The sequence below is a fragment of the Anser brachyrhynchus genome (genome assembly GCF_964034855.1).
Source record: "Anser brachyrhynchus genome assembly, chromosome: 7".
Lineage (NCBI taxonomy): Eukaryota > Metazoa > Chordata > Aves > Anseriformes > Anatidae > Anser > Anser brachyrhynchus.
Genome location: NC_137701.1, coordinates 22316144 through 22341053, shown reverse-complemented (window position 1 = coordinate 22341053; position 24910 = coordinate 22316144). Strand labels below are relative to the sequence as shown.

At 33.7% G+C, this 24910-nt stretch overlaps 1 protein-coding gene and 1 long non-coding RNA gene across 12 annotated transcripts in view; one reads left to right on the top strand and one right to left on the bottom strand.

Moving 5' to 3' along the window:
- Positions 1–24910, bottom strand: part of LOC308198554 (sodium channel protein type 2 subunit alpha-like) — a 130955-nt gene that overhangs the window by 13958 nt on the left and 92087 nt on the right. For 7 of the 11 annotated variants that reach the window (XM_080601151.1, XM_080601155.1, XM_080601154.1 and 4 more), the window contains 13 exons: positions 24601–24664; positions 23248–23389; positions 22593–22799; positions 21523–21813; positions 20519–20899; positions 19783–19915; positions 18776–19014; positions 17003–17176; positions 15514–15870; positions 13130–13582; positions 5546–5663; positions 3060–3214; positions 2225–2398 (listed from right to left, as the gene is read on the bottom strand). In XM_080601151.1, the coding sequence (XP_080457277.1) occupies positions 2225–2398; positions 3060–3214; positions 5546–5663; positions 13130–13582; positions 15514–15870; positions 17003–17176; positions 18776–19014; positions 19783–19915; positions 20519–20899; positions 21523–21813; positions 22593–22799; positions 23248–23389; positions 24601–24664 (2888 nt within the window). Of the gene's footprint in view, positions 1–2224; positions 2399–3059; positions 3215–5545; positions 5664–13129; positions 13583–15513; positions 15871–17002; positions 17177–18775; positions 19015–19782; positions 19916–20518; positions 20900–21522; positions 21814–22592; positions 22800–23247; positions 23390–24600; positions 24665–24910 lie in introns of those variants that run through there. The other 4 variants (XM_080601158.1, XM_080601161.1, XM_080601152.1 and 1 more) reach the window with 4 other exon arrangements.
- Positions 1–24910, top strand: part of LOC308198593 — a 119192-nt gene that overhangs the window by 66730 nt on the left and 27552 nt on the right. The window lies entirely within an intron of this gene.

Genomic DNA, 24910 nt, shown 5'->3' with positions numbered 1-24910 from the left:
ATAGCTGTCACATGTTGTTGCATCTACACATGAGGAAATCTGATGCAGATTTCTTTCCTCTAAGGGTAGTTCAAGTAAGCTGTCAAACACTACATAAGCCTGTGGTAACTATGGGTAACACAGGGGTTCTTTCCCTAACAGGAGACAGCTGGAGAGGTTAGATCAACAGGTACAGAAGAGTTTGCATAAGAAGATCCTATAAAATGTTGCCTCATTGTGAAACACTTGTTTAGACTGGTAGTGGCATGTCAAATATCTCCAGTGAATAAAGGCGTAAAACAGGAAGATAAAGCAAAGATAGATTCCAACAGCTGAGGTCAGCACACTGCTTGTTACCTAAACCAACAGGTAAAAGAAGAACATCAGTAAGAGAAAATTTAAGTTACTTACTACTACATTAAAACAGTACAAGCAAATCTTACAATAAAGTTAGAAAATGCTATAAGCAGGCCACCCCGGATGTTTTCTAGGGGGAAAAATAATAAAAAAACATAACACAGATGGTCAAACACTGGAAAAAGATCACCCAGTAGTGTGGCAGAATCTCCATTCAAAACTGCGTATTCATCCCAAGTAACCTAAGTAACTTTGAGTTAGAGCTGACTTCTAAGTTGGCCTGGCTTTGAGCAAGGAGCTTGACCAGAAAACCAGAGGTGCCTTCCACCATAAACTATACTATGGTCTGCTGCTATAAGATCATAAGATGTAGGCATGACCAGCAAGAGATGAAGGTGGCTACACAAAAGCACTGAAATCACTGAAAAGTGGGAATAGTCCACATCTACTGTTACGGAGATATGGTATGCTTTGCTAAATTCAATATCTTAAAACTACAGTGCAGGATCAACCTTTCACAACACAGTCTTGTACAAATATTATATTATACTAATTCTGAACACTTCTTAAGATGTAATAGATTTTTATTTATTAATTTTTCATGTTCACAAATTGCAATTATAATGGACAGAGAAATGCAAATTCAAGTATCACACGGTTCTGTAAAGATACCATCTTAGAAAGCCAGCAGGAGAAGAAAATAAGAAAAGAAAACTTCCTTCTCTAAGAAAACATGTTAATTTTCATTTCATTAAGTTAGCCCATTTTCTCCAATTGGGGATTCCCCCCCACCCCTGTAATAGATGTTAAAAACTGAAGCACAGTTAAATGAGAAAGATTTATGAAACTACTTGTGCCTTTCTTCCATCCCTAACCCCCCCCCCCCAAAAAAAAAAAGTATTTTAAAAAAATAATATTCTATTATATTGGTAAGGGACAAATAATTTCTGTTCTAGATTCCAGATTCCGTCTGATTAGTTTGCCCCACCTGTTTGTTGAATTTCCTCTATAATGTCTATGCAAAAAGAACTTTACAAGAACTTATGCTAATATCATGCAATGTCATTAATTTCATTAATTTCTTTGGAGTGCAATTACCTCACTTTATTGCAATTGTTGAAAAACATTTATACTTTCACCTAACATCCAGCTTTTTTTCCCTCTTAGAATAACTCAGAGAAGCTTAAAGGGACATTCTCTATAATCTGAGACATCGCCAAACAAAACCAAAGTAATTTCAGCTTCCAAAACAAGAATCTAAAATCATAAGTCAAAGAAAAATGGAAGAATTGCACTGAAATTATTCTTTCAACCCAGTAATATTCAAAATGAGGATTGCAAAAAGTTAGGAATCATTCGTCAGCAGCGATCCATAAGCTATCACTACTTGTTTTCCTCAAACCTTATCCTTACTTTAATTGCTGCCTCCTTGCCCTCCCCTTCTTTTGCTGTCTTCATGACAGCCTGATATTCTCTCCCCACAGTTCTTCACCGGTGACTCATTAAGCTCAGGATCAACTGTCCTACGCTAACCCTATGTGCTCACTTAAATCTCCCTCCCTCTCCCTTCTGTGTCTTCCTCCTTGCTTTGTCACCAAATCCAGAAGACTTAAGACCTTTCAGATGATACACCTCAATCACTGATTGGGACCCAGAGCAGTAAAACAGAGACAGAAGAGATGGGGTTAATGATAACATATATATACATGAAGTCAGATTTAGTTACTTCTGGAACAATTACAATGGAAACTTATTCACCAGCACGTCATTTTTCTGATATTTAACCCAATTCGTATTCTTCACTGCATATGCATGTATCACATACTAGCTATGTAACACAACCTGCCTAAACAAAATCAGTGTGCTACTTAGAGACTATAGTACCTACATCAACAATCAGGAAGTCCAGCCAGCACCAAGCATTAGTGAAGTAAGTTTGGAAACCATAGGCCACCCATTTTAGCACCATTTCCAGAATAAAGATGTAAGTGAATATTTTATCAGCATATTCTAGTATGGTCTTGATAGTCTTACGCTGCTCAATATATATATCTTCAAAAGCCTGTAGGAAATATAGGTTGTATGTAAGTCAGATATTCATAGGTCTTTACAAACTAGAAATTAAGCCACAAGAACTGAAGAAAAAAAGGCAAGGTAAAATTGCTGTCATCTTTATATGTTTTACATTGAAAAGCCAGGATATACTTGTAGTCTCTGCTTATGCTAAATTTTAGACTTTGTCTCCCAACAATGGGATTACAATATAATGACTGAAGTTGCCAAAAAGTTTTTTGGAAATTTGAGTAATAGTCAACACAGAATGCCAATTAACAGAAGTGAATAATGAGAGAATACAAGGAAATCAGTATCTGTACTGCTTCTGGAGATTATTCTAATTTACAGCAGAATAACTGTTCCAGTTACGGCATAAAACTTTTCCATGATTTTGTATGATTTTTATAATTTCTTGAACAAGAATTTAAACATAATCATCTCAATAAGCACTCACACATGTATCACCTTGTATTCATCAAAAACTGATCTGCAGGTTATTTGGCAGCAGAATAATTTATTTTATATGCACTGGGAAAATATTTTAGGAACTTCACTCCAAGCTCTCTTTCCAACCAACTCTGATTTTTTTCTTTATGACCACAGATGTGTTATAATCATGTTCTTGATAAAACATTCTTCATAGACAATGGTTTTATGGGTGTACTTACCAGAGCACCACTACTGAGAAGAATCATGAAGACAATGAATGTTTCAAACCAGTTGTGTTCTACTATCCTGTAGCATGTTTTTCTAAGGTTCCACCAGATTCTTCCTTTTGTGCTTTCTATATTGCCTTTACAGCATTTAAACTTCTGTATACAGCCTAACAATATAAACAATGACAACCCACTTTAAGGTAGAATTCTCATTATTCTGAAACAGCAATATCACTTTCATCTAGTTCCTGTTTCATGAGGTAGTCAGACTTTCAAGTTACTGGATTCTGCTTAAAGCATCCTTGCCTTCTTGATTTAATACCTTGGATATAAGAAGGCTTGCATTGAAGTGATTTTTTTTTTCCTACTACCCTTATACTCCATTAAGCTTAAAAACAAAGCTAGTCATCTAATTGAGCTAATTCTCATTTATAAACACATTTTTCATCTATATATAGATAACTAGGGAGCACATTAGAATTGCCAGGGAGTAGAAACAAAGAACATAAAAATGTAAAAACTTTCACATGAACTAAGAGTTCAAGAGTACAGAAGCTTTTTTTAAAAGGACAGTCGCCTCTCAGCTACTGTTTAAATAAACCACACAGATGTAAACACCCTTTAAGTTATACTGAGGGTTGGTATCTACTTCAAGAGCTGACTAATGGTACTTCCTTTCATGACAAACACCTGATTTAACTGGAGATTGCAATATAATCTAGAAGCTATAAAATAATTTCCAGATTCCCATCCAAGGTAACCTAGTAAGGTTAGTGACTTCTAGTGACTTCTTTATCCATAGATTGGACTTTTCTCTTCAAAATTGAAAATTCCTGCTTGAGCAGGTACACTGAATTTACATGAGCAGTATGAAAACGTTCAAATAAATGTCAAAAAAAAAAAAGATGTATAGGTAATTTAACAGGATATATTGTAGGCACATTTTCAATTCCAATAACTATTTAAACCATATATTGAAATAATTTTCCATTAATAATATTTTAAATAATTTATATTTTCACTAATTCAAGATAATTTGAAGAACACATTGTAATTTCTCAGATAAACATGAGTAGACGAGAGTAATATATTCTAAGCATAGTGGAGAAACTTTTCCACATGGTACAGATTCGTGATAGCCATCTGCAAAATAAGCCCCACCTTGGAGGGCTCCCTACCACATCATGGGACCGAAAAAGTTTATTTCCACAGCCTACAGACTCAAAGAAACACACAAACCTCACTACTTGGCTTTCCTTTCTATGAGATTAATCATTTTTAAAGAAAAGTAACCAAGTTTAAATTATTTTAATGGGTCCCAAAGGCAGTATTCTAGTTTTCCGATAAGTGTTAGGTTTGCGTGCTACAGGTTACACTGAATTTCATCATCTCACATAAAACTACCACCATGATGAAGATCATGATGTACTTCACCTTCAACTCCTCAAAATGCCTACATAATGGAGAAAATAACTCTACACCAAAAATAACACATAGCATATAATATAACAAAGAATTGTAATACAATATAAAAGTATTTGAGAAGTATAAATATTCTGAATCAAGAGCGTGCACATCGCCCCATATTCCAAAACATTTTTTTAAAATAAATACTCCTAAGGACAAAAGCCCTAGCCTAAGTCAAAGGTGTCTTTATAACACTACATCAAAAGGCATAGCTGATAAATACATGACAATGCTAAGAGCATTAACGTAGGACATATTTTATTTTGAATGACTTTCTTTTAATCATGACTTAAATGGAAGGTAAAAACCTGTAATATCACAAAAAAAGGAAAAAGCTCCTATATGGTAAATTTCAGTAGCCTATAAAAGGATATCGCTATGCAGAACTAAAACAGTCTTCTCTAAGGACATTCAAGTACGCCATTAGACTTCTTTACTTGAATGAAAATGTAGGATCTCATTCAACCCATTTAATTTGACTCACATGTTGCATTCCTCATTATATTTATGCACATACATATATATTATATTATGCGCATACCTTCCTGCCCCCAGTCATTAGTGAAATGTCAAGATAATAAGTCTGTTATCTGAGTCAGCCTTTCCAAGATGTGAATCATCCACTGGATTACTTTCTAGCACTATGGAGGGAACACAGGTAATCACATGACTCTGATTTAAGCTTCTCAGTGAAGCAGCTCAAATTAAGTGGAGTGAACCTGGTTTACAGTTTGGTCTCACAGATTTCACTAATGAGACTGGCATTTAAATCAACAGGAATACTGATTGCCAAGAATCAGTTTATAAAATTGCATCTATCATGATAAATAATCAAACACACATATTTAGTTTTGCATCACAAAAATGGCTCTGTTGTCTTCAGTACAACCATCTACAAAGGGCAAAATTAATCATATCCTAAGACTTAAACAAGGATATGGGACTGCATTAGAGAATAGTTTCTTTGGACTGCAAATGCTTGTTGCAAACAACTCAAATATAATTGCTAACCCCACATTTTACTTCCATACCTTCTGTAAAACATGCCTGTAGCTCTGATGCTTTTTCTGGTTCAGTCTCAGCTTTTTCTTCTCCAAAGAGAGCTAAATTAACTGTACTGCCTTCAGATGAGCTGGAAAAATTTAGCTTCTGAAAATAAAATTCCATAGTAGCGGTTATACTCTAATAACATTCACATTTTTGGAACTGTAATTAACATTAAGCATGCAACACAGTGTACAAGTAACAGTAAGAACAATATTTGTCACACACCAACATCCACATATAGCAGTCAATGCTGTTGAAATGTGCATAAATCATCCAACTTTCTACCTATAGATTGCAAAGTGTATCATGTAATCCTTCACTGAATTTCAGAATTCCTGGTCCAATTACAACACGATGTTAGCATTCCTTGAAGCTAACTACTACCAAGTAGATTTTTTGATACATACTCCATTTATTTTGTGTTCTACTGTTGTTTTCTTAAAATACATCTCCATTGCTACGTTTTAAACCAATATGAGTTATACAGTATGCTTTAAGTTCATTTATCTTGGTAACTGCTTTCATCATAGCAGTCTTCTCAATCTTAAGACAGTAAATCCTTGACAGTAGTGTGTTACACTGTGAACTATCAGGATAAACTGTCCAAGGCAGAAAATGTAGCAGACTTTTATGGACTGATTTTAATGAAGTGACATTTTTTCACAATGTCAAAGTCCAGGAAAAAAAATCAGTTCTTTTTCACTGGCATCTTAAATGTCAGAATGATGCAAGCTAACTACTTTTTGCATATGACAAAAATTGACAATAAAATTTGGTTACCATTGACCACAGATAATACATTTATTTACTTTTGGTTTTAAGATCATTATTATCATCTAGATTGCAAAGTGCTAAAGTAAAAAACAGGATTGATGCAAAATCCTGTTACAGAAATGTTCAAACTCATGTTCAAATCTGAACACATTTATGAAATTAATTATGCATTATATATTAGCATATAATTATCACTACCATATGAACATTTATGTTTTTTTCTCATATCTATTAAAATTTTCAAAAAGGAAAAAGTATGATAAATACATTTCAACTGGCATTAATTCGCATTCTCTTTTGTCAATGCACATATGTATTACATTGTGCATTCAGAAACTACCTGTTACTCTGGTACACATACCTGTACAGTTAACACCCAGAAAATAAGGATATGTGTTTTAAAATAATTAAAATGATACTGATTTAAATTACTACTAAACAAATGCTAATAAAAGAATATGCCTGAATTTATTTTTTATCTTGTAATCTTCATGTGTCTTGCACTAAATCCATACTCTGGAGATTTTAAAGGAAGACCGTGGTGTCCCGTACACTCGATCTGAGTATGAGTACCAAACTAAGTCAAAGTAGTTTAGGTCACAGCATTCTCTGTCATTTTACGATCTTATTATCAGAAAAGTACATAATGTCAGTAATGGATTCACTGAAACACAACTAAATGTCTGTAGGGAATGATGTAAGCACACTATGTAAAACAGCCACAATTTTGTAGAATTAACCATGCTCTTTCATGAATTATCATGAATTTAGCTAGACTTGATTGATTAAAAGATACTTAAAGAGATATTTAAAATAAAACAAGACAAGTTGCAGGCACTATCCAATGAAACTATATTCACAATATTTACACCTCATTTTTGAAATGATGGAGGACAAATCTATTTGAAGGATGAAATAAAAATCTGCTTTTTTCTTTGCTATATTTGTAAAAGAGGGCAGAGACTACTGAATAAGAAAAAGTAATTCAGTGTTCTCCATTAACTTTTTTTAATAAGCAATTTGATATTGCCTAATTTGCAGCTACTTTAGAAATTGATAATAGGAAATAAAACCTCAAAGTTATTCATATTTAATGTAAACATGTCATTTTCATTTTTAGAAGTGCTAATTTTAAAATACCAATATTCACAACAACACTTTTCCCAAGCACGAATTCTACTAAACCTGAGAACAGCTCTACATATACACATCATTTATTAATATGTTGCTTTCATCATTCCACGACTTAGCATATATTTTGCAAAATGCTGCAGCAGTGGTGGATAAACTGAAATAATGAACTGAATTACAAAACATAACGAAATAATTATATATGTATAAATATATATAAGTAGGAGTAAGAACATTTTGTGTCACGGTGTTAATGAAAATTAAGAACAACATAAAGTGCCCTGGGTTGTCTAAATTGTAAGCTGATTAGTGTACCATTTGAGCAGATGACATGAATTCAACTAAAAAATACATATATTTTTAAGTACTAACAACAGTAAAAGAACTGTAAATACAGAAGAAACTGCAAAGAATCAATGAGTTTAAGACATGAAGTTATATATCTCATTTTTTCCGTGGTAGAATAATCAGAGATTATTGAGATTTTTATTTTTTTAGTTTAAAAAGAATCTTCTTGACTCTAGAGGCAAATTGAAAGCTCTATGAACTGTTTTGATATCAAGAACAGCTGGTCTGGTTCCCTCTTTCTTTTAGGGACACTAGGATATAATCCTGGGCTTGAAGAGTTACAGGTTTAATTAAACAACAGTTGTCTTTTCCGTATTTTATGCCCACATTTTTCACTGATATTAAGACAAAAAGTATCAAACAACAACAGAAAAAAACTCTGACACTAAAAATCAGTATGTATAGAAAAGTTTCTTGTTCTGACCAATTTAAAAATTCAGGTAGTTTCTCAGCCATGCACAATGTTTGCAGAGATTCAACTGTTTTTGTGAACCACTCCAGTAACTGGAGTTTCAGGAAAAATTCCCTTCATGTTCCAGAGCATTTGGTTGCTCTTCAAAGTTTACCAAACTAAGGTAAGAAGGCCTCATTTTATATACACTAAGCACTGGATTGAATGGATCAACTCACGTATTCAAAGGTTGATTAGATTTGCAAATCAGCACCTAAATATTTTTGCTCTTTAATATATTTCCCTCATTAATATATTTTTTAAAGATGAAACTATCAGCATTGGCAGTGAAAATAACTCAGATTTTGAATATGTTAACTTTTTCAATACAAATATCTCCAGTACTGGTATAAGGTCAAAATTTGGAGCTCATGATTTTTTTCTGAAGGAACAATGGCACAAATACATACAAGAATAATTTTACTACAGCAAATAGTTCCACTGAAGCCACTTAGGATTGCTTGAGGTAATTAAAGTGTCAAACTGTAGTGAGCATCATCTTCCATACATTAAATGAAAGCATGCAAAATTGTAGATGATGAATTTACAGAAAACTCCATAACAAGAGCGAATAATAAGTAGTTCGCTGATCATTCACATGCTGCCAACTATTGTGCATCAACTTATAACAAATAGTTCACAATTTGATATTCAAATAGTAAAGGAAAATCTGATACAGTTCCCAATTTCCAAATCAAAGATCACACATACTACCAACACTACTGTAAATATTTGATATAAAAGGGAAAAACTATCATGTTTAAAAAATCAAAACAAAAAAACTAGTAGAAAGAAGATAGGAAATAAATTATCAGTGTTGCTTAAAATAGGGAGGACAAAACAATGAGCAAACAGCTCATAATTCTCTAAGAGTTAAAAGCAAAAGGCAACTATTAGTAACAGCCCTTTGGTGAATATGCTCAGGAGTCTCTTAGATAAGAAAATCCAAAAATATTACTAAGTAGAAATGCAATAGAAACTCTTAGCATACCTCTGTCATGCCATTTACATTCCATCAGTTGAGTATTTCCCTGCTTAATCAGCTCTATTTTCAGCAGGAAATATTTCTTCAAATCTTATTTTTTCATTTAGTCTCAGCCTGACTGCCCCCCGAGTATAGAACTTTAGTGTAAGTATAACCAGTAAAATTAGGTTTATTGGGGTCTTTTCATTTATATTAATAATAAAAATAGAAATTAATTAGAATTAATAGAAATTAATAATAGAAATATAATCAATAAAATATAATGATCATACAATATATTTATGCATTAAAGTATAATAACAATAAACAATCATTTTTATTTATATTGGGGTATTTTTCATGAAGAAAATAAACATTTCTAAATAAGGCTCACAAATTATTATACCGAGAGTAATCTCCACATACTGTTTTTTTTCAGCCAACATAAAATCAAAACCTCTCTCCCCACCTCTATGTAACAGGGAAGAAAACCCGACATGCACAGAATCACAGAATCATCTAGGTTGGAAGAGACCTCTGAGATCATCTAGTCCAACAACAATTAAAAAAAAAAAATTATCATAGTATTACCCAAATAAAGCAATAGTAAGGTGATGCGAGAGTCAAATGAAAATTCAAGCTTTTGTGAGTCAAAACATTCTAAATACTTGGTTTGCTATTTTACACACTGTTCTGCACCTATCCAGATTCATGGCAGTAGGAGATTGAAACAGAAGCAGAGTCACATAAACAATATCCATCAAAACAAAAACATCGTCCCATACTTAGCACCTGTTAAGATAGAATACTACCATGGTCTACTCTCTCCCACTTGACTGCCTTTTCTAAAATGGTTTGAAATATCACTAGGAAGACTGATCATCTTTTTGAATGAGGCAGGCTCCTCAGTCACAAAATAGATACCTGAAATACTTCTAGTATATAATATAGCACAAAAGAGTACATGAGAGATAATGCAGAATCCCACAACAAAAACACATGAAAAAAAATGTATTTGGAAAAGGAGTACATCAATGATTCCTAAATGGCAAGTGGAACTGCCTGCCTATTCAGAAGAGAAAATGATGAACGGGAAATACACAGGTTGGTAGTTTTGGAGTTCCTTAGTTTAGAGATTTGGGAAGGTACTAGTTGTTATTTTGTATTTTTAATAAATGCCTTCATTTAAGCCTTATTCTTGATTTTCCTAACTTTCATTTTTCTTGCTTATCTTCCTCATTTTGAATTATTTTAAAATACCCAGATTTGTTTAGACACCTAAATCCTACACAGATTTTCTGGTTAAAATGTTTTGTCTTTCTAAAAAAATATAATAAAATAAACAAAACACCCAAATAAATGGACTAAATTCACAAAAAACAACAATTATTGACAAAGAGCTGAACTGATGCGTTACTAACTTCCAATTTTAGACACATGCAAACTTCATGAGTAAAACTAAATTATTACATCTAAATTCAAAAGGACTACACATATGCATAAAAAAGGCTTGTTTGATTGTTCCCAGGAGTGTCTTTCATCCTATTATTTTAGCTTCTCTCAAATTAGAAAAACTGCAGTGTAAATGATAAAAACATTGTGAATAGACATGAAACGATTTATGTTAAAAGATATAAACATTTCAGCATACACAAAACTGTAATAATAAAGAAGATCAATAGGCAATGGTCAAATGAATATGATCAGAAAAGGTTTGTAATTACATGACAGCTAAAAACATGGTTCAACAGATGAACAGAAAAAAGGGAAAATTACCTTTGCACTTTCATAAAGTTATAGGCTGTTAATCTCTTTAAAACTTGAACAGTCTTGACATTTAATTCAGTTAACAGTAATCAAAGCCTACAAAGCATGCAGCTTATGCCACAGAAGTAGTACATAAAATACTAAAGATGTAACAAGGACGGAGGAACACGTTGGGGTTGCCCCCAACCATGCTGTGATATGAGTCACAGGACTCAGTGGCTGTGCATGTTTCCACTACATTGCAATGGATGGGGAAAAATATATTGTAGCTGAGTAGCATGCAGGCCAGTCAATCTCAAAAGTGATCATATATGCATGATTTGTTTAGGTAACCTGTTTAAACATGCTGACACGTTGCTCTGCTTGGTTAAAAAGCACCAGAGCTGCGTTCTTGAATGATCCAGCTTGATTTTACTCCTGTGAGAAGTAAGAATGGTACGCAATGAAGTTAAAACATGGTACCCCCTTTTTTTTTTTTTTTTTTGAGTACTGGAAACAGCAGAAGTATGGATTCCTACTTATTTAAATATGTGTTTTCAAGATACGTTACACGTTTGCAAAACATAATATTTATTGCTATTGATTAGTGCTTTAAGCTTATCTAAGGACATATTGAAACAGATAAAACTAGAATAATATCTGAAGATCACAAATGTGTATTGAACTTGGGCCTGAAATTTAAAGAAATAAAAAAAAACCGAAAGAAAAAGCTACATCTACAGTATGTATATTTGAGCTTTAAGAGTCCTTTCAATGCTAGTTATTAACAGAGATATATTTTTCCTTGCAATTTATTTTCAAGGTTATTTCCAGTCTTCCCTACATGCTAAACGTGTATCTAGGACATGCTTTCAGAAAGAAGCCACATGGCAAAATAAAATCAATTTACTGGGTCAAACATGAAAACTTCTGGGTAAGCAATATCATCAATAATTTAAGGTACATTATGGATTGTAACAGACGTTGTTACCCAACTCTTAAATATAGAATAGTGAAGAACCAGGTGTCTTCAATTTCTGCATAATTTCCAGGTAAGGTGTAGATTTAACAGTTACCCAATCAGGAGAAAATTAACATCAATATCATCAGATATTCCACACAACCAAGATTTAAACACACTAAGGCCAGTATCCTTTATTCACATTAAGAGTAAGCAAAAGATGTAGCAGCTGTTCAGCAGCTATAAATATTTTCTGTTTCACTCTGAGGAGGTCTTTTGTTAATCTAAGGTCTTCTCAGCTGAAAGGTTAACATAACACACAAGGAAATAGAACCTCCAAAAAGCAGATGGAGGAAATCAAGTGTCAGGAAATGAGTTGTTCAGACAGCAAACAAGTCTAATATTATTAAATATTTCCCTGTACAATAAAAGAAACACTTAAAGAGTCACCTTATTACACCTTTCAAATTTAATGTGATTACACTTTGCTACAACAAGCTTATTTCTAAAATTTGGAAAGAACAAGGCAAATTCATCTTAGTTCAAAACTCCCATAAACAAGAAGTAAACATTTTATTTTTTCTCATCCTGTTTATTTGGTAAATTCACCTTATAATACTGCCATTGTTCCCTTGGCTTTTCCTAATCATTCTAACTTCAGAACTGGAAAATTTACTGCTCTGATTAGCCTGAGTTAGTACCTTGTTAGCTTATGCTATACCAATAATTCTGAACGCAGTAAGCTTTAAAAATCAGATAGGAAAGGCATTAATATTATTATTTTAAGATATCCATTAGTTGTTTTTTTTAATAGCAGTTTACTTTCATCCTTACTTCATGTAAATATTATGATGATAATATACTAAAGCAATATGCCTTTTGTCTGTTTAATTAAACATACATACCAGTTTATCTATCCACCTGAAAAATTTAGAAAACCTTGCTTTTCAAAACACTTTTATAAATTGTTTTATGTGTCTTTATATAATTCTGCCTGGATTTCCTACTCTCTTTAGCCATACTTTTCCCAATGCATCACAATTTATTCACTTTCAGTCTAGTCTAACAATCTCAAATTGTAATCACTGTCTATTTCTAAACAGGAAGAGCCATGCTATGAAAGAATACAAGTGTTATATGTCAGAAGATCAAAACAATTAATTCATATAGAATGTAAACAATTTAAATCTTACCTCCTTACTTTCCTCCAAATCTGAGTCACTGCTAAACTCTTCTGTATTTAGATGTTCAAAATCAGATTCTCCAACAGCTATTGGTACCGTAACAGTAAGGCTTGGGTTGTTTATGAATGGTGGATAATCACTGCTACCTACAACACCGGCTGTTCCATTCTCATTTCTGTGGTAAGTTGTATCTATCCTTATTTCAGCAATGGTACAGTTGGAAATGCAATGGTGTCTCCCATCATTCAACTGATCTGTTGCTGTTCTTTCATTTACAACTCTTTGTTTCCCCCAACAAGATTTTTGGACACATTCACCTGCTTTTTTCTTCACATAATCTATTCCCTTCTGAATTCTTGCAACAGCAATCTGTAAGTTATTCATTTCGTTATCATCCTCTGTAGGAGAAAGGCTGTCTGAACTAAATGAACTCAGCAGCAAGGCCAGAAAAAGGTTCAACACCTAAAAACAAAGACAATAGAGCTGGGTTTTCTCAATTTTTCATTGACATGGTTCTTCTATCACCTATTATGAACAGCTTAGACATGCTCTCCTCTGCTGTATATGATTCTGGAAATTAAACAGTAAATAAAATGTAAATGCAATATAAGCACAACACCTGCTCTATACTCAACGCAGTTGCTTTTTGTAGTTTTACGTTGCTGTATGACTACAAAAACACTTGTAAATTCCACTTCTGCTCATGTTTGTGGAAGGGTATTAAGGCTAGAAGTTAATATCTTTGGTACTGACTGAACAGATCCAAAATGTTTTAACTTCTCTTGCACAGAGAAGCCCTCTGCAGCAAGGCATAGCTGATCTGTGCAAAAAGAGCTTTCTTAAAGGCTGGTCCAAACCCACACAAGTATTTTGCTGTCTGTGACTTAAAACACATGAAGCAACCCCTTCCCCAAATCTTACTTAGCTCTCATCCTCTTCCCACTGTAAGACAAAACATAGAATAAATTTCAGTTATATAAATCCAGAGTTTACCAAGAGCTCAAAAGTTATTAAGATTGAAGTAGCCAAGGAACTTGTAGAGTAGCAGCTCAAATTCTTTAGACCAGGCCCTTCTAGGCAGCTCTGAAGAAAAGAGGGTAAAAACTACATGTTGGGAATACAGAAAGACAACTGGATAACAGAGCCCTGAAGACGGAGTAGAGATTGTCTACTCAAAATAAATAAATGAAAAAATCTGCTAGAGCTATGGTATAAAATCAGAATACAGTGAATACTGTAAAAAAATTCAGAGTTCAATACTACATTCCACAGATTTCTCTCTTGTGGCTTATAAAGCTATTTGAGGAGGGTATGTTGCTTGGAAACTCATTTCATTATTATTATTTTTTTATTATAAGACAACAGAGTTGCAGAAAATCCTGGAGAAAGTGGCCGTGCTACTAGTGGCATGACTGGTTTGATAATCAGCTTATTCCTATTAGAAATTTTATTATTTAAGAATGAGACCAGGATGGCTAATTCAAGAGCTCTTTTGCTGCTGACAGTTGCCTAAAGAAAAGATCTAGAACTGCATGAAAAGATTCTGTGGGTAATGAGAAAAGCAGAGCAAAAGGCTGAGCAACGAAGGCCTCAAATGCTGTTGAGTTAGTAAATATAAAACATTTTAAAATAAATTTATACATGTTAATGTACAAACTGGTCTGATGCTTTCGGAGAAAAAGAAGATGCAATAAAGACTGCTTTTAAAATCATAGAATCATAGAGTATCCCGAGTTGGAAGGGACCCACAAGGATCATCAAGTCCAACTCCTGATGTTTATAAAAAGCACCTAAGAAGTAGGAAGAAAAAAGTTGAAGAGTTGAAAATGTTAAATATTTCCATCTGTTTTAATGCAAAACTAGTGCCTTCCAATTCCAGTTTCCTTACCCTATCTGTGTAATATGTTAGGAGCAAGCAAGGTTTAAAATGGCTTTAACTTCAGTCTAAGAATTTTAATGCAGTCATTTGGACAGAAAAGAGGGGGGGGGGGGGGGGGGGGGGAATGGCTATGTGTGATTTGAAGTTAATTAGGAAGAAAGTCCTCTTCTGCAAAAAGCAAACTCCCATTTTGGGAGTGTAATGCTTGTGGGGCCCATCCTACTCTAAGTAACAAGTACTAGTCCACAAAAATATGAACACATCATGCTTCTCCCTCTCACCCATATTCTCTGAATTGTACTCCATACCCTGACAGGCCCTTCGTTAATTTTGAGGATTCTACATAGGACCAGAAATCTAACGAGCAGAAAACTCTATTTCAGAATCCATATTCATAACACTGAAAATCATACAAAACATTTAAATAACACATTTAATGCTATAAACCACTTAATTACTGGTTCTGTTACCATTCTTTCTCTACATGAATTCTCAAATTGTTCCGACTACATACCACTAGGTTTCCAATCACCATGACCATCATGAAGACAGTAAGGCACATAGGTTGGCCTGCAACCTGCATGCAGTCCCACATTGTTTCTATCCATTCTCCACACAGCACTCGGAACACAATCAAGAAAGAGTGGAAAAAGTCATTCATGTGCCAGCGTGGAAGTATACAGTCGGTAGAGATCTTGCAGACACATTCTTTGTAGTTTTTCCCAAACAGCTGCATCCCAACCACAGCAAAAATGAACACAATGATGGCCAGCACCAGGGTCAAATTCCCCAAAGCCCCTACTGAGTTGCCAATAATTTTTATCAGCATATTTAGAGTTGGCCAAGATTTTGCCAATTTAAAAACTCGAAGCTGAAAAATGAAAATAGAGACATTATTTGTAGTAGTTATAAAAACACTATAGAAATAAACAACAGATTACAGACCAGTGTCTCTTAATAATAAGGAAAAAAGAAAATAAAAACTAAATAACCTTCAACAGGTTTCCAGCATCCATAGCTTATACAGAAACAGGAGTTTCATTAAATCCGCTCTTTTTAGGCTTATAAATTTTAGACCTTTTTATCCTTATCTTTCGTATAGCATATCTGTATTCTCTTCTACATGAGTGAAACAGCATACTAGTGGAATTTATTTAGCTAGTGAATTCTGAACACAGCAGCACATATCTCAACCATTTTGTGCAGAAATGCATAAAAAAAAAGGTGCAACAGAATTCTGCTGAAAGAAAAAAAAAGTCTTCTGAAACCCTCAAAGGATGAATCTTTTAAAAGTATATTGTCTCCAGCAAACAGAAAAAGGAGCAGACCTACAGTCTGGAAATAAAAGCCAAACATAAGCCCTAAGTCAAACCTTACAACTTACGAAGGAAAAACGTATAACTCTCACTCTTTCCACCCAAAATAAAAACTATATAAAACATATTTTGTTTTTGAATACACGCAAAATATGGGAAATATTTTTCTAATTTAATTTCTTTTTACATTTTTTTTTCTATTAAAATAAAGCATTACTTTTTTTGCCAAGAGGAAAAAATGACCTGTTAAAATTAATTTATCAGATTTATAAATCCTGCATTTTAAAAGACCAAATTTTTAAAAAAGAATAAACTTTTGACAACTTCCGCATAGGAGCAGACAGAAGACTACAAATGTTTTATTTATTTACATCTCCTCTCAGTATGCACTAAGTAAATTGTACACTCACTATGCTGTTACCCATTCATGTTAATACAATTAGAACGGTATCACAGTTCTTCCCCTTGACAAACTTAGCTTCTTCTGAACCATAAAATGGAACACATTATTCCATGATTACGTAAATACTTTTGAAAAACCTGTTTGCAGAGATATCCTGTGACACTTCCGAAAAAAATATAGTATTAATGTAATATTAATATGAGTATAAAAATACTGTGTCTATTTACATGGGTACAATTAAAATTCAGAATTCTATGCATAATTATCATCATTAATTTATTTACCAATCTGAATGATCGTAGAACAGATAATCCATCCACATTTGACAGAAAAAGCTCCACCAAACTAAGGGTCACTATAAAGCTATCGAAAATATTCCAGCCAACTTGGAAATAATAGAAAGGATCCATGGCAATTATCTTGAGAACCATTTCTGCTGCAAAAATTCCAGTAAAAACCTAAAGGAAGAATGTTTATTATTACTTAATAGATGAGTATGAATAAGTTAAACCAGATGACTAAGAATAACTTAATAGCGACAAACTTCTTACAGCAGGATGTCAATAAGGAAAATCATCACAAGTTGAACATCACAGAGAAGAAAAGTGGCAAAATCAAAAGGAGCTGTAGAGTAACTCTATTAACTTTTAGTTAAACCCAAGATGCATTCAGTGACTCATGAAGAATAATCTATACCTAATGGGCCTCCTGTTTGCTCCCCACATCTGCCCTATATCTAATTAAAAGAACATTCCCCAGCAAGATAATAAAGTCTCTCTTGTCACAATGGAAGCTGCTTTAGCTAACGTGTGGAAAAAATATGAATTGGTCATCAGGTGGAGAGTGATGTGCTATTAAATGAAGTCTTCAGGAGAACTCTCAGTGACAATAAGCATGTATTTTTTTGCTATCTGCAAAAAAAGGCCAGTTTTGTCAAGGCTCATGCTTGAAGCAAAACTTCTTTCTGCCTCTGACAGGCTACAGATGAAGAAGGCGGCAAACAACACTTCTGAAAAGGGAGTAAATTCATCGTATTTACTGTAAATGTATACCCACCAGCATCTACAGAACTTCAAAAAACACGTTTTACTAGAAATATAAACAAGCTTATTACAAAAACCAAGAATATTATTTGACAATCTTTAGAAGAGTTCAAAAAGCAAGAAATCAACTGCTGAAACTACACAAATACTGTTCTCCTCAAATACACCCTGAATCTTTTTTTAAAATGGTGATGTGAAATGATTATCTTCCACCATGATCTCTTATGCCATGTAAACAATCGAAGTATCTCTGTGTTGACTAAAAATACCAAGATACAATTCCAATGTTGACACATTAACATCTCTGCACTTAAGCCGAATATATTCCCAATATGTACTGGAATTTCATTTATTGTAATAACTGAATTACACCACAATCACCAGAAATTCCACTTAAAATGAGCATAAGTGAGAAGTATAGCAGATGATCTGTAGTATTGCTATTATAAAAACAAGCAAAGAAATAAACCAAACCACCTACAGACAGGGTACAAAACCACCTCAAAGGGAAAACAACTGTATCAACAGACACTCTTGGTATAAACCCCAAGTTCTTTCCCTTCCAAATTATTATAGACCAGTCGAAGCAACACTCCAAACAAAATTACAAAAAAAAAAATGCAAAAAATAACAGAGCAAAATATTAATCCATAACAATATCCAACATCTGGTGCTTTGGTGCTTTTAGTGATACAGTAGAAAGCATCTAATTTGGCGCCCACTTTTCTTGCAATACTAAACAAAATCGAGTCAGATTTCTCTTTTGGTTTTCTGTCATCCAAACTCTGGTCATTGAAAACTCTATTTGCAGAAATGTCAGTATGGTAATCATACGCTTCAATACAACATACCTCAAATGTTATTTTTAGACTATGTTTAGTAAAAATAAACCTTTAACATGTTGGATGAAACCTTTAACATTATGGGATGATGATAAAAATAATAAAAACAAAAGTAATTATATTTCAAGGAGAAACAATGTTCAGACTGCATCAAATCATTTGGTGGACTTACCTGATTTCCTATTTTAAGTGTATTGTTGAAAGCTTCAGTCATTGGATAATGCTCCATGGCCATGAACAGTGTGTTTAAAATTATGCAAACAGTGATAGCAAGATCAACAAGTGGATCCATTACAATAAATGAAACTATACTCTTCACTTTTAACCAAGGCTCCCAACAATTCCAAATCAAGAAAGTGTGGGCAAACTTATACCAGCAGGGTGGACATTTTTGCCTGGATTCTTCAAGTTCTGGGGGGAAAAAAAAAAGAAATGCAGAGTAAGCAATTTGTGAAGAAAGCGATATATTTTTGTTTGGTCTGCTTTTTCACGTTTATATTCCTGGAACCATTAAGGATGTTTGGAGGAACCTTCTTAGAAATTATAGTTGCTGAATGAAATCGTTTCAGAAGACTAGAAGAAAATCAATAAGGGTTTCCAGCTAATAACTGAAAAAAGTTGTCTACTTATCACACAACCTTATTTTCAAAAACACCCTATTTAAATTTGAGGACACTTTTCATAGAAAAACTTCCAAATTCACAGTCCCCTCAAATTTCTAACTATTGATTTGCAAGAAAAATATGATTAATTTCAGCAAAAACAGTTTTGTTTTTTTTAACTATTCAAGCTTTTTTATGAATTTCAGTAATAATTTCACTACTACAAAAGAAATTACCACTATAAATTTCCTTCTTCCTATTAACTAAGGCCTGGCTTTTAATTTTATGTTACCTTCTTATAGTATAGGTTACCGGAAGACTTATCGCAAGGCACTTCTTCCAATATGAGTAAGTAGTATAGTACACATACATTTTGTCTGTTTTATTATAATACTTTTTTTTTTTAGTTTAGCCTGTTTATCAGGCTCCTTCATTTCTTTTTTCATTTTGTCCTACCATTCATTTTATGCATTTGCAATGGCTACTTATTTTTAGTCTTCTGTATTTGCATGTGATATAATACCTTCACACCTATGACTAACTCAAGAAAGTTCATGAATCTGTAGTTATAACACACCTTCCATCGTATTTGTGATAATGCCAGCTATACTCATAGCTCTCTCTCTTAAATTGGGATCCTCCAGCAAATCCATCGGTATTTGATATGAACTTGGACGTCTCTTTTTTATTTCAATTTCTGTAGTAGTGCTCTATAAAAAAAAAGGGGGGGGGAGGAGATAAATATAATTTACCTTTAGAAATGCTGACAGAACAGGCATCAAAAAGACTCTTCACTTTCAATGGATTCATAATATACACAGGTTCATATTCGTGCTATGACATTAGAATTTTTTTTTCCACCTTTTTTTTTGTTGTTTAAAGAAAATGGGTATTTTCAGGTTATACTTCTGAATACTGTTAAGCACCTTATAAAATACCTTATAAAGTATTAAGCCTTGATATTTAATTTCCAGATTATCTTTGCATTATAGTTTACTATTAACTTCTTATTAGACATAAGCAAATTCTGGAGGAGGCTATGGCCAAAGAAACAAATTGACACTTCTCAGTGGAAGCGTGAATTTTTCACTGGATTCACTGCAAATTCACCAGAAGCATGACTTTTTCTGGTTCCCAGTCCCATGCTTTCTTTACCAATACTTAAATTTCAAACAAGTTCAATCATAATATACTTATAAGATGTGATTTATGCTAGGAAGTTTCTGCAATAGCAATTTTTTTCTGAAAGTAACTTTTACAGATCAGCCTTGATCTCTAATCCTGAAATCTGGAGTAATTAAAAACTTTCTTACATTGTCATCAGTTGTTGGTTTGTCTATTATCACCTCTGGCAGAAGCTGACCTGTAGGTGACAAGAGACACGGTGGTCCATCCACTAAGGAAACCACTCCATTGCAATCCACAGTGCTGTGCATCTTTCCATTCATTGGAAAAAGTGTCGGCCTTCTTGACGACCTGCTGGCCTGGCTAATGTTACTACTGCGTCGTTCACTGTGTCTGAGTGGCACAAAAAGAGAACCTCTTCTGCTTCCATTATCCTCAAATGTGCTGTGCTCATCATCAGCAAAGTCGTTTTCAGATCCTATCTCTCTTCCATGATCTCTAAAACTGAAAAGACTTGTTCTGCTACTACGTCTGGGAGAAAACAGGGAGCCACGAACACTTAGTAAAGACTGTAAAGGAAATAAACAAAGTCACCAGATTTTTAATATACACCATCTGTATCTATGAAATATATATATATATATATATATATATATTCCCCCCAAATCTTTCAGCTTTACTCTTAATACAGTGCCTTAGATAGACTTCAGACACATGAGAGATGAGCATCATCTGAATGGGTAAATTTACAGTCCACTTAAAACAATTATCAGAGAACAAAAAGTGAACATGCATGAGGCTATAGCAGTTTCCATTCACATATTATAGAGGAAATAAAGACTTTACGAATTCTAACAATCCGTGTAGATTATGCATTATGTCAAATTATATTGTTTCATACTTTTAGTCTTCTACCCTGATACATTACACTTAAATTTTCCTTTTATGAATTAAAAATTAATTTCTACTTCAATTGAACTATGAAAGTGTACTACTGCTGTGCACCATGTTGAGACCCACCAGATCCCAAACAAGAAAATAACCTCCAAACTCTTGTTTGATGCAGTTGGTAATTAAAGCAATGCAAAATTCTTTTTCCTAGGTTGTATTACTTTACAAAGTTACAGCAAAGTTTGCTGCATATTACAGTTACCACAAATCCAAACAACAAAAACTGCACTATTCACAGTACCTGGTGGGGTGATGTGAGCTGTGTCCCATAAGCAAGTTTGTTCCCATCAAAAGAAAAACGGAAGCCTTTCCTTCTGATACTGCCATCTGATTCAGATTTTGAAAGCTTTCCCTCCTTTGTGTTATCTTCTTCCCCAGAGAGTTCCCTTTGCCTCCTTTTCTTCCTTCTGTTTCTCCTTTCTTTGGCACTTTTTGAGCTAAGCTTGGATGCTTCTGAAGAACTATCTGAAGGTCCACCAATCCCACTTTCACCACTTAATTCTGTCATCTCTGCTGCAGCTGCTGCTATTGCCTGTCAAAGCAATTATTTAACGCAACATCTAAAACATATGTGCATGATCAAATGCTTTAAAATTCCACAATCTTTTAAGAATGCTATAGTGCCTGTTTCTGAAGTTTATACCACATGACTTGTAAATGTGACAAAAGCCTAGGTGGATTTGTTGTTTAAAAAAGAAAAATAGCAGTAGATTTTTTTTGTTTTAATTTCAGTGAATGCAATTGCATGCAAAAGAGCTAAATGCAGTTATACTACGTTAATACAGCCTGTATTATCTTTGTAAACTGATTTTAGCTGTTATTGTAAACAGCTTCCCTAAAAGCTGCTATTAGGGAAGAAACTTTGGGGGTATTACTTGCAGCTTGCAAGTCTTAGATTCGCTAGTGATAACACAGGTAGTATAAGTAAGTAAAATTTATGGACAAAAACATATTTAACTTTAACCAAGGCTTGACAAACACTTCACAACTACTAGAATTACTTTTAAGTTGAGAATTTGAGAAATTCAGCATGCCAGGTTACTAGATACTAGCTCCTGATAAGAAATGTTTATTAAAAAAACTACTATTCCAATTTGTATTTTCTATTCTCAGATCAGAAGATCATTAAAACTTTAGACATCAACATTAAAAAAGAAATACACATGCCTTTATATATCTCAAGTATTTTTAGACTGCTTTCTCTATGGCTTTTTATTACTTTTAGAGTGTATTATCTAATTGCTGGGTTTGTTCCACATGAATATCATACAAAGAGATATGCTAATGCTCAAATTCTTTTTTAGAAAATACCTGAGCTTCTTCCTGCTGCTTCTTCAGCTGTTCAAGCATATGCTGCAAGTCTGCCTCCCTCTGTTCTGCCTCGACCATAGTTGCTTGGTTCTGTTCTTCATAGGCCATGGCAACCACAGCCAAAATCAAGTTAATCAAGTAGAAGGAACCCAGAAAAATGACCAGAACAAAAAATATCATGTATGTTTTGCCAACAGCTCGTAACGTCTAGAGGAGAAGAAGAGAAATGATCCATCTGGTGAAGACATGCATCAATTCTGCAATTCCTAAACACTGACTGAATTTTAAAAGGACAAAACTTTAGTAATTTAAAAGATAATAGTTATTAAAACAGATTTTCACAAACATGAAAAAACTATGGTGAGAGAACTAATTTATACAAAGACAAATTAAGATTCATGTTTTGCTGTTAGCTAAAATACATTGTAAAAATGAAAGAAAGGATCAAAAATGTGCACACCTCTTCAGAAATCATGTGAGATTCTGTACTAAGAACCCATGTCTGCTTAATTCTGCAACTGAATTTGCTTTCTTTCATAAATACTGCACTTCTTCAACTGCTATCAATAGCTGTGGTATGTAATATACACAAAGGCCCTTTCTGTGTTTGGTTTGGGGACAGTTAGACACTAAATGATTTTTATCATATGCTTACCAGCTGATAAAGATTTTCCCAGTAGTCTTGTGTCATAAGCCTAAACAGGGACAAGAAAGCCCAACTGAATGTGTCAAAACTAGTATATCCATAGTTAGGGTTTCTTCCAGCTTTCACACAGATAAACTCTTCTGGACATTTACTAGGGAAAAAAAAAAAGTAATGTGTATAAAAAAACATGTGTCATTAAAATGGTTTTAAATTACTGTGCCTTGAATTTCCAATAAAGATTAATTAGACCTTATCTGACAAGGTGGCTGCTGCTATTTGTGGCTTACCCTTTAAAAATTATTGAGGAAAGGAGAACAGTGCTCTTTTTTCTAACCCAGCAAATGGTAAACAAGTAAATGAAAATCTTTCTTTCAAACTTTTCACCATTATACACAAAATAAAACTTATTCCTAACAGATTGATACTATATCTGCAGGTGCCTCTTCAATGGAGATAATATATTTGCTTAATACAGAGGTTCCATAAATTGAACAGTTCCATGCAAGAGAAAGAGTCGGTATAGATATTTTTTTGTTGAATTTTGCATGCTTGCAGGGTTGGCATACCAGGTTTCTTGGTTTCTTCAGGCTTGTGAAATAGTCAAGTTAACAATTCCACAACAGGAAATAACTGCCAGTGATAATATTTTAACCTCCTGAAACTGTATGTATCAGTTTTGATAGTAGGTGATCCAATTCTGTAGGCACATTATCTCTGTTACGATTGTATTCCTAAGGGTTAGAGGAGGTTTTGCCACCAAAAAACTTAATGGAAAGACACTATAAAGATTTCTTTCCATATGCGTGTCTGCGTATGTATGCATATATATAACATTACTTGATATTTACACACAAAATGTTTACAAAAAAAGCTTAAGTATATCTGTTTTAGACATAATTATCCAAAATAAGGGATGGACTGCTATATCACTACAGTCTAGTAATGTTATTTTATTACAAAGAATTGTTGTAAAGAGAGACCAAGATAGTGCCATGCATGAAGTCCACAGACAGAAGAATAATGAAGATGTCCTCCCAAAAGTCGGTCTTAAGTCCCAGTTCCCCATGCCTTTTTTAGAGATATGAAATGACTTGAAGTCTTTGATATGGAAGTACGGTCTCAAGTCATTGATAATGCAATATCTACCTGCTGAAATAGTATTTGTCTAGTTAGAGTTTTTAAATTTACAGCAAAATATTTTCTCACTTAGTATTTTTACTCATTCAAGTGGTTAGTTACTATGAACCATGACCGTGCATTTTTTATTATGGATTTAGGTAGCTAAATTAGCTTTTTAACTTTATAGTGGTATTGTTTACATTTTGTTTAAACAGGTGGTATGTAGTTTTCATTGTATCTTACCCTGCATCTGAGCTATTGCCACAAAGCAGATAATCCTTTTGTCCTTCTAGACGATAAAAATGACCTAAAAGAAAAGAAATGCTAAATTACTACAATTAAGGCAAGGAAGTACTACACCAAACTACAGTAATGTAAGTGTCAGAAGATGCAATCTTGATTTGTTACACCCCCCACCCCCAAATAAAAACCAAAAAACACCTCTTCCAAGGCCAGAGAGACTTTGGTGTCTCCATCCTTGGAGACATTCAGCACTTTACTAGACATGATGCTAAACAGCCTGCTCTAATGACACCTTGCAGCTGGACCAGAT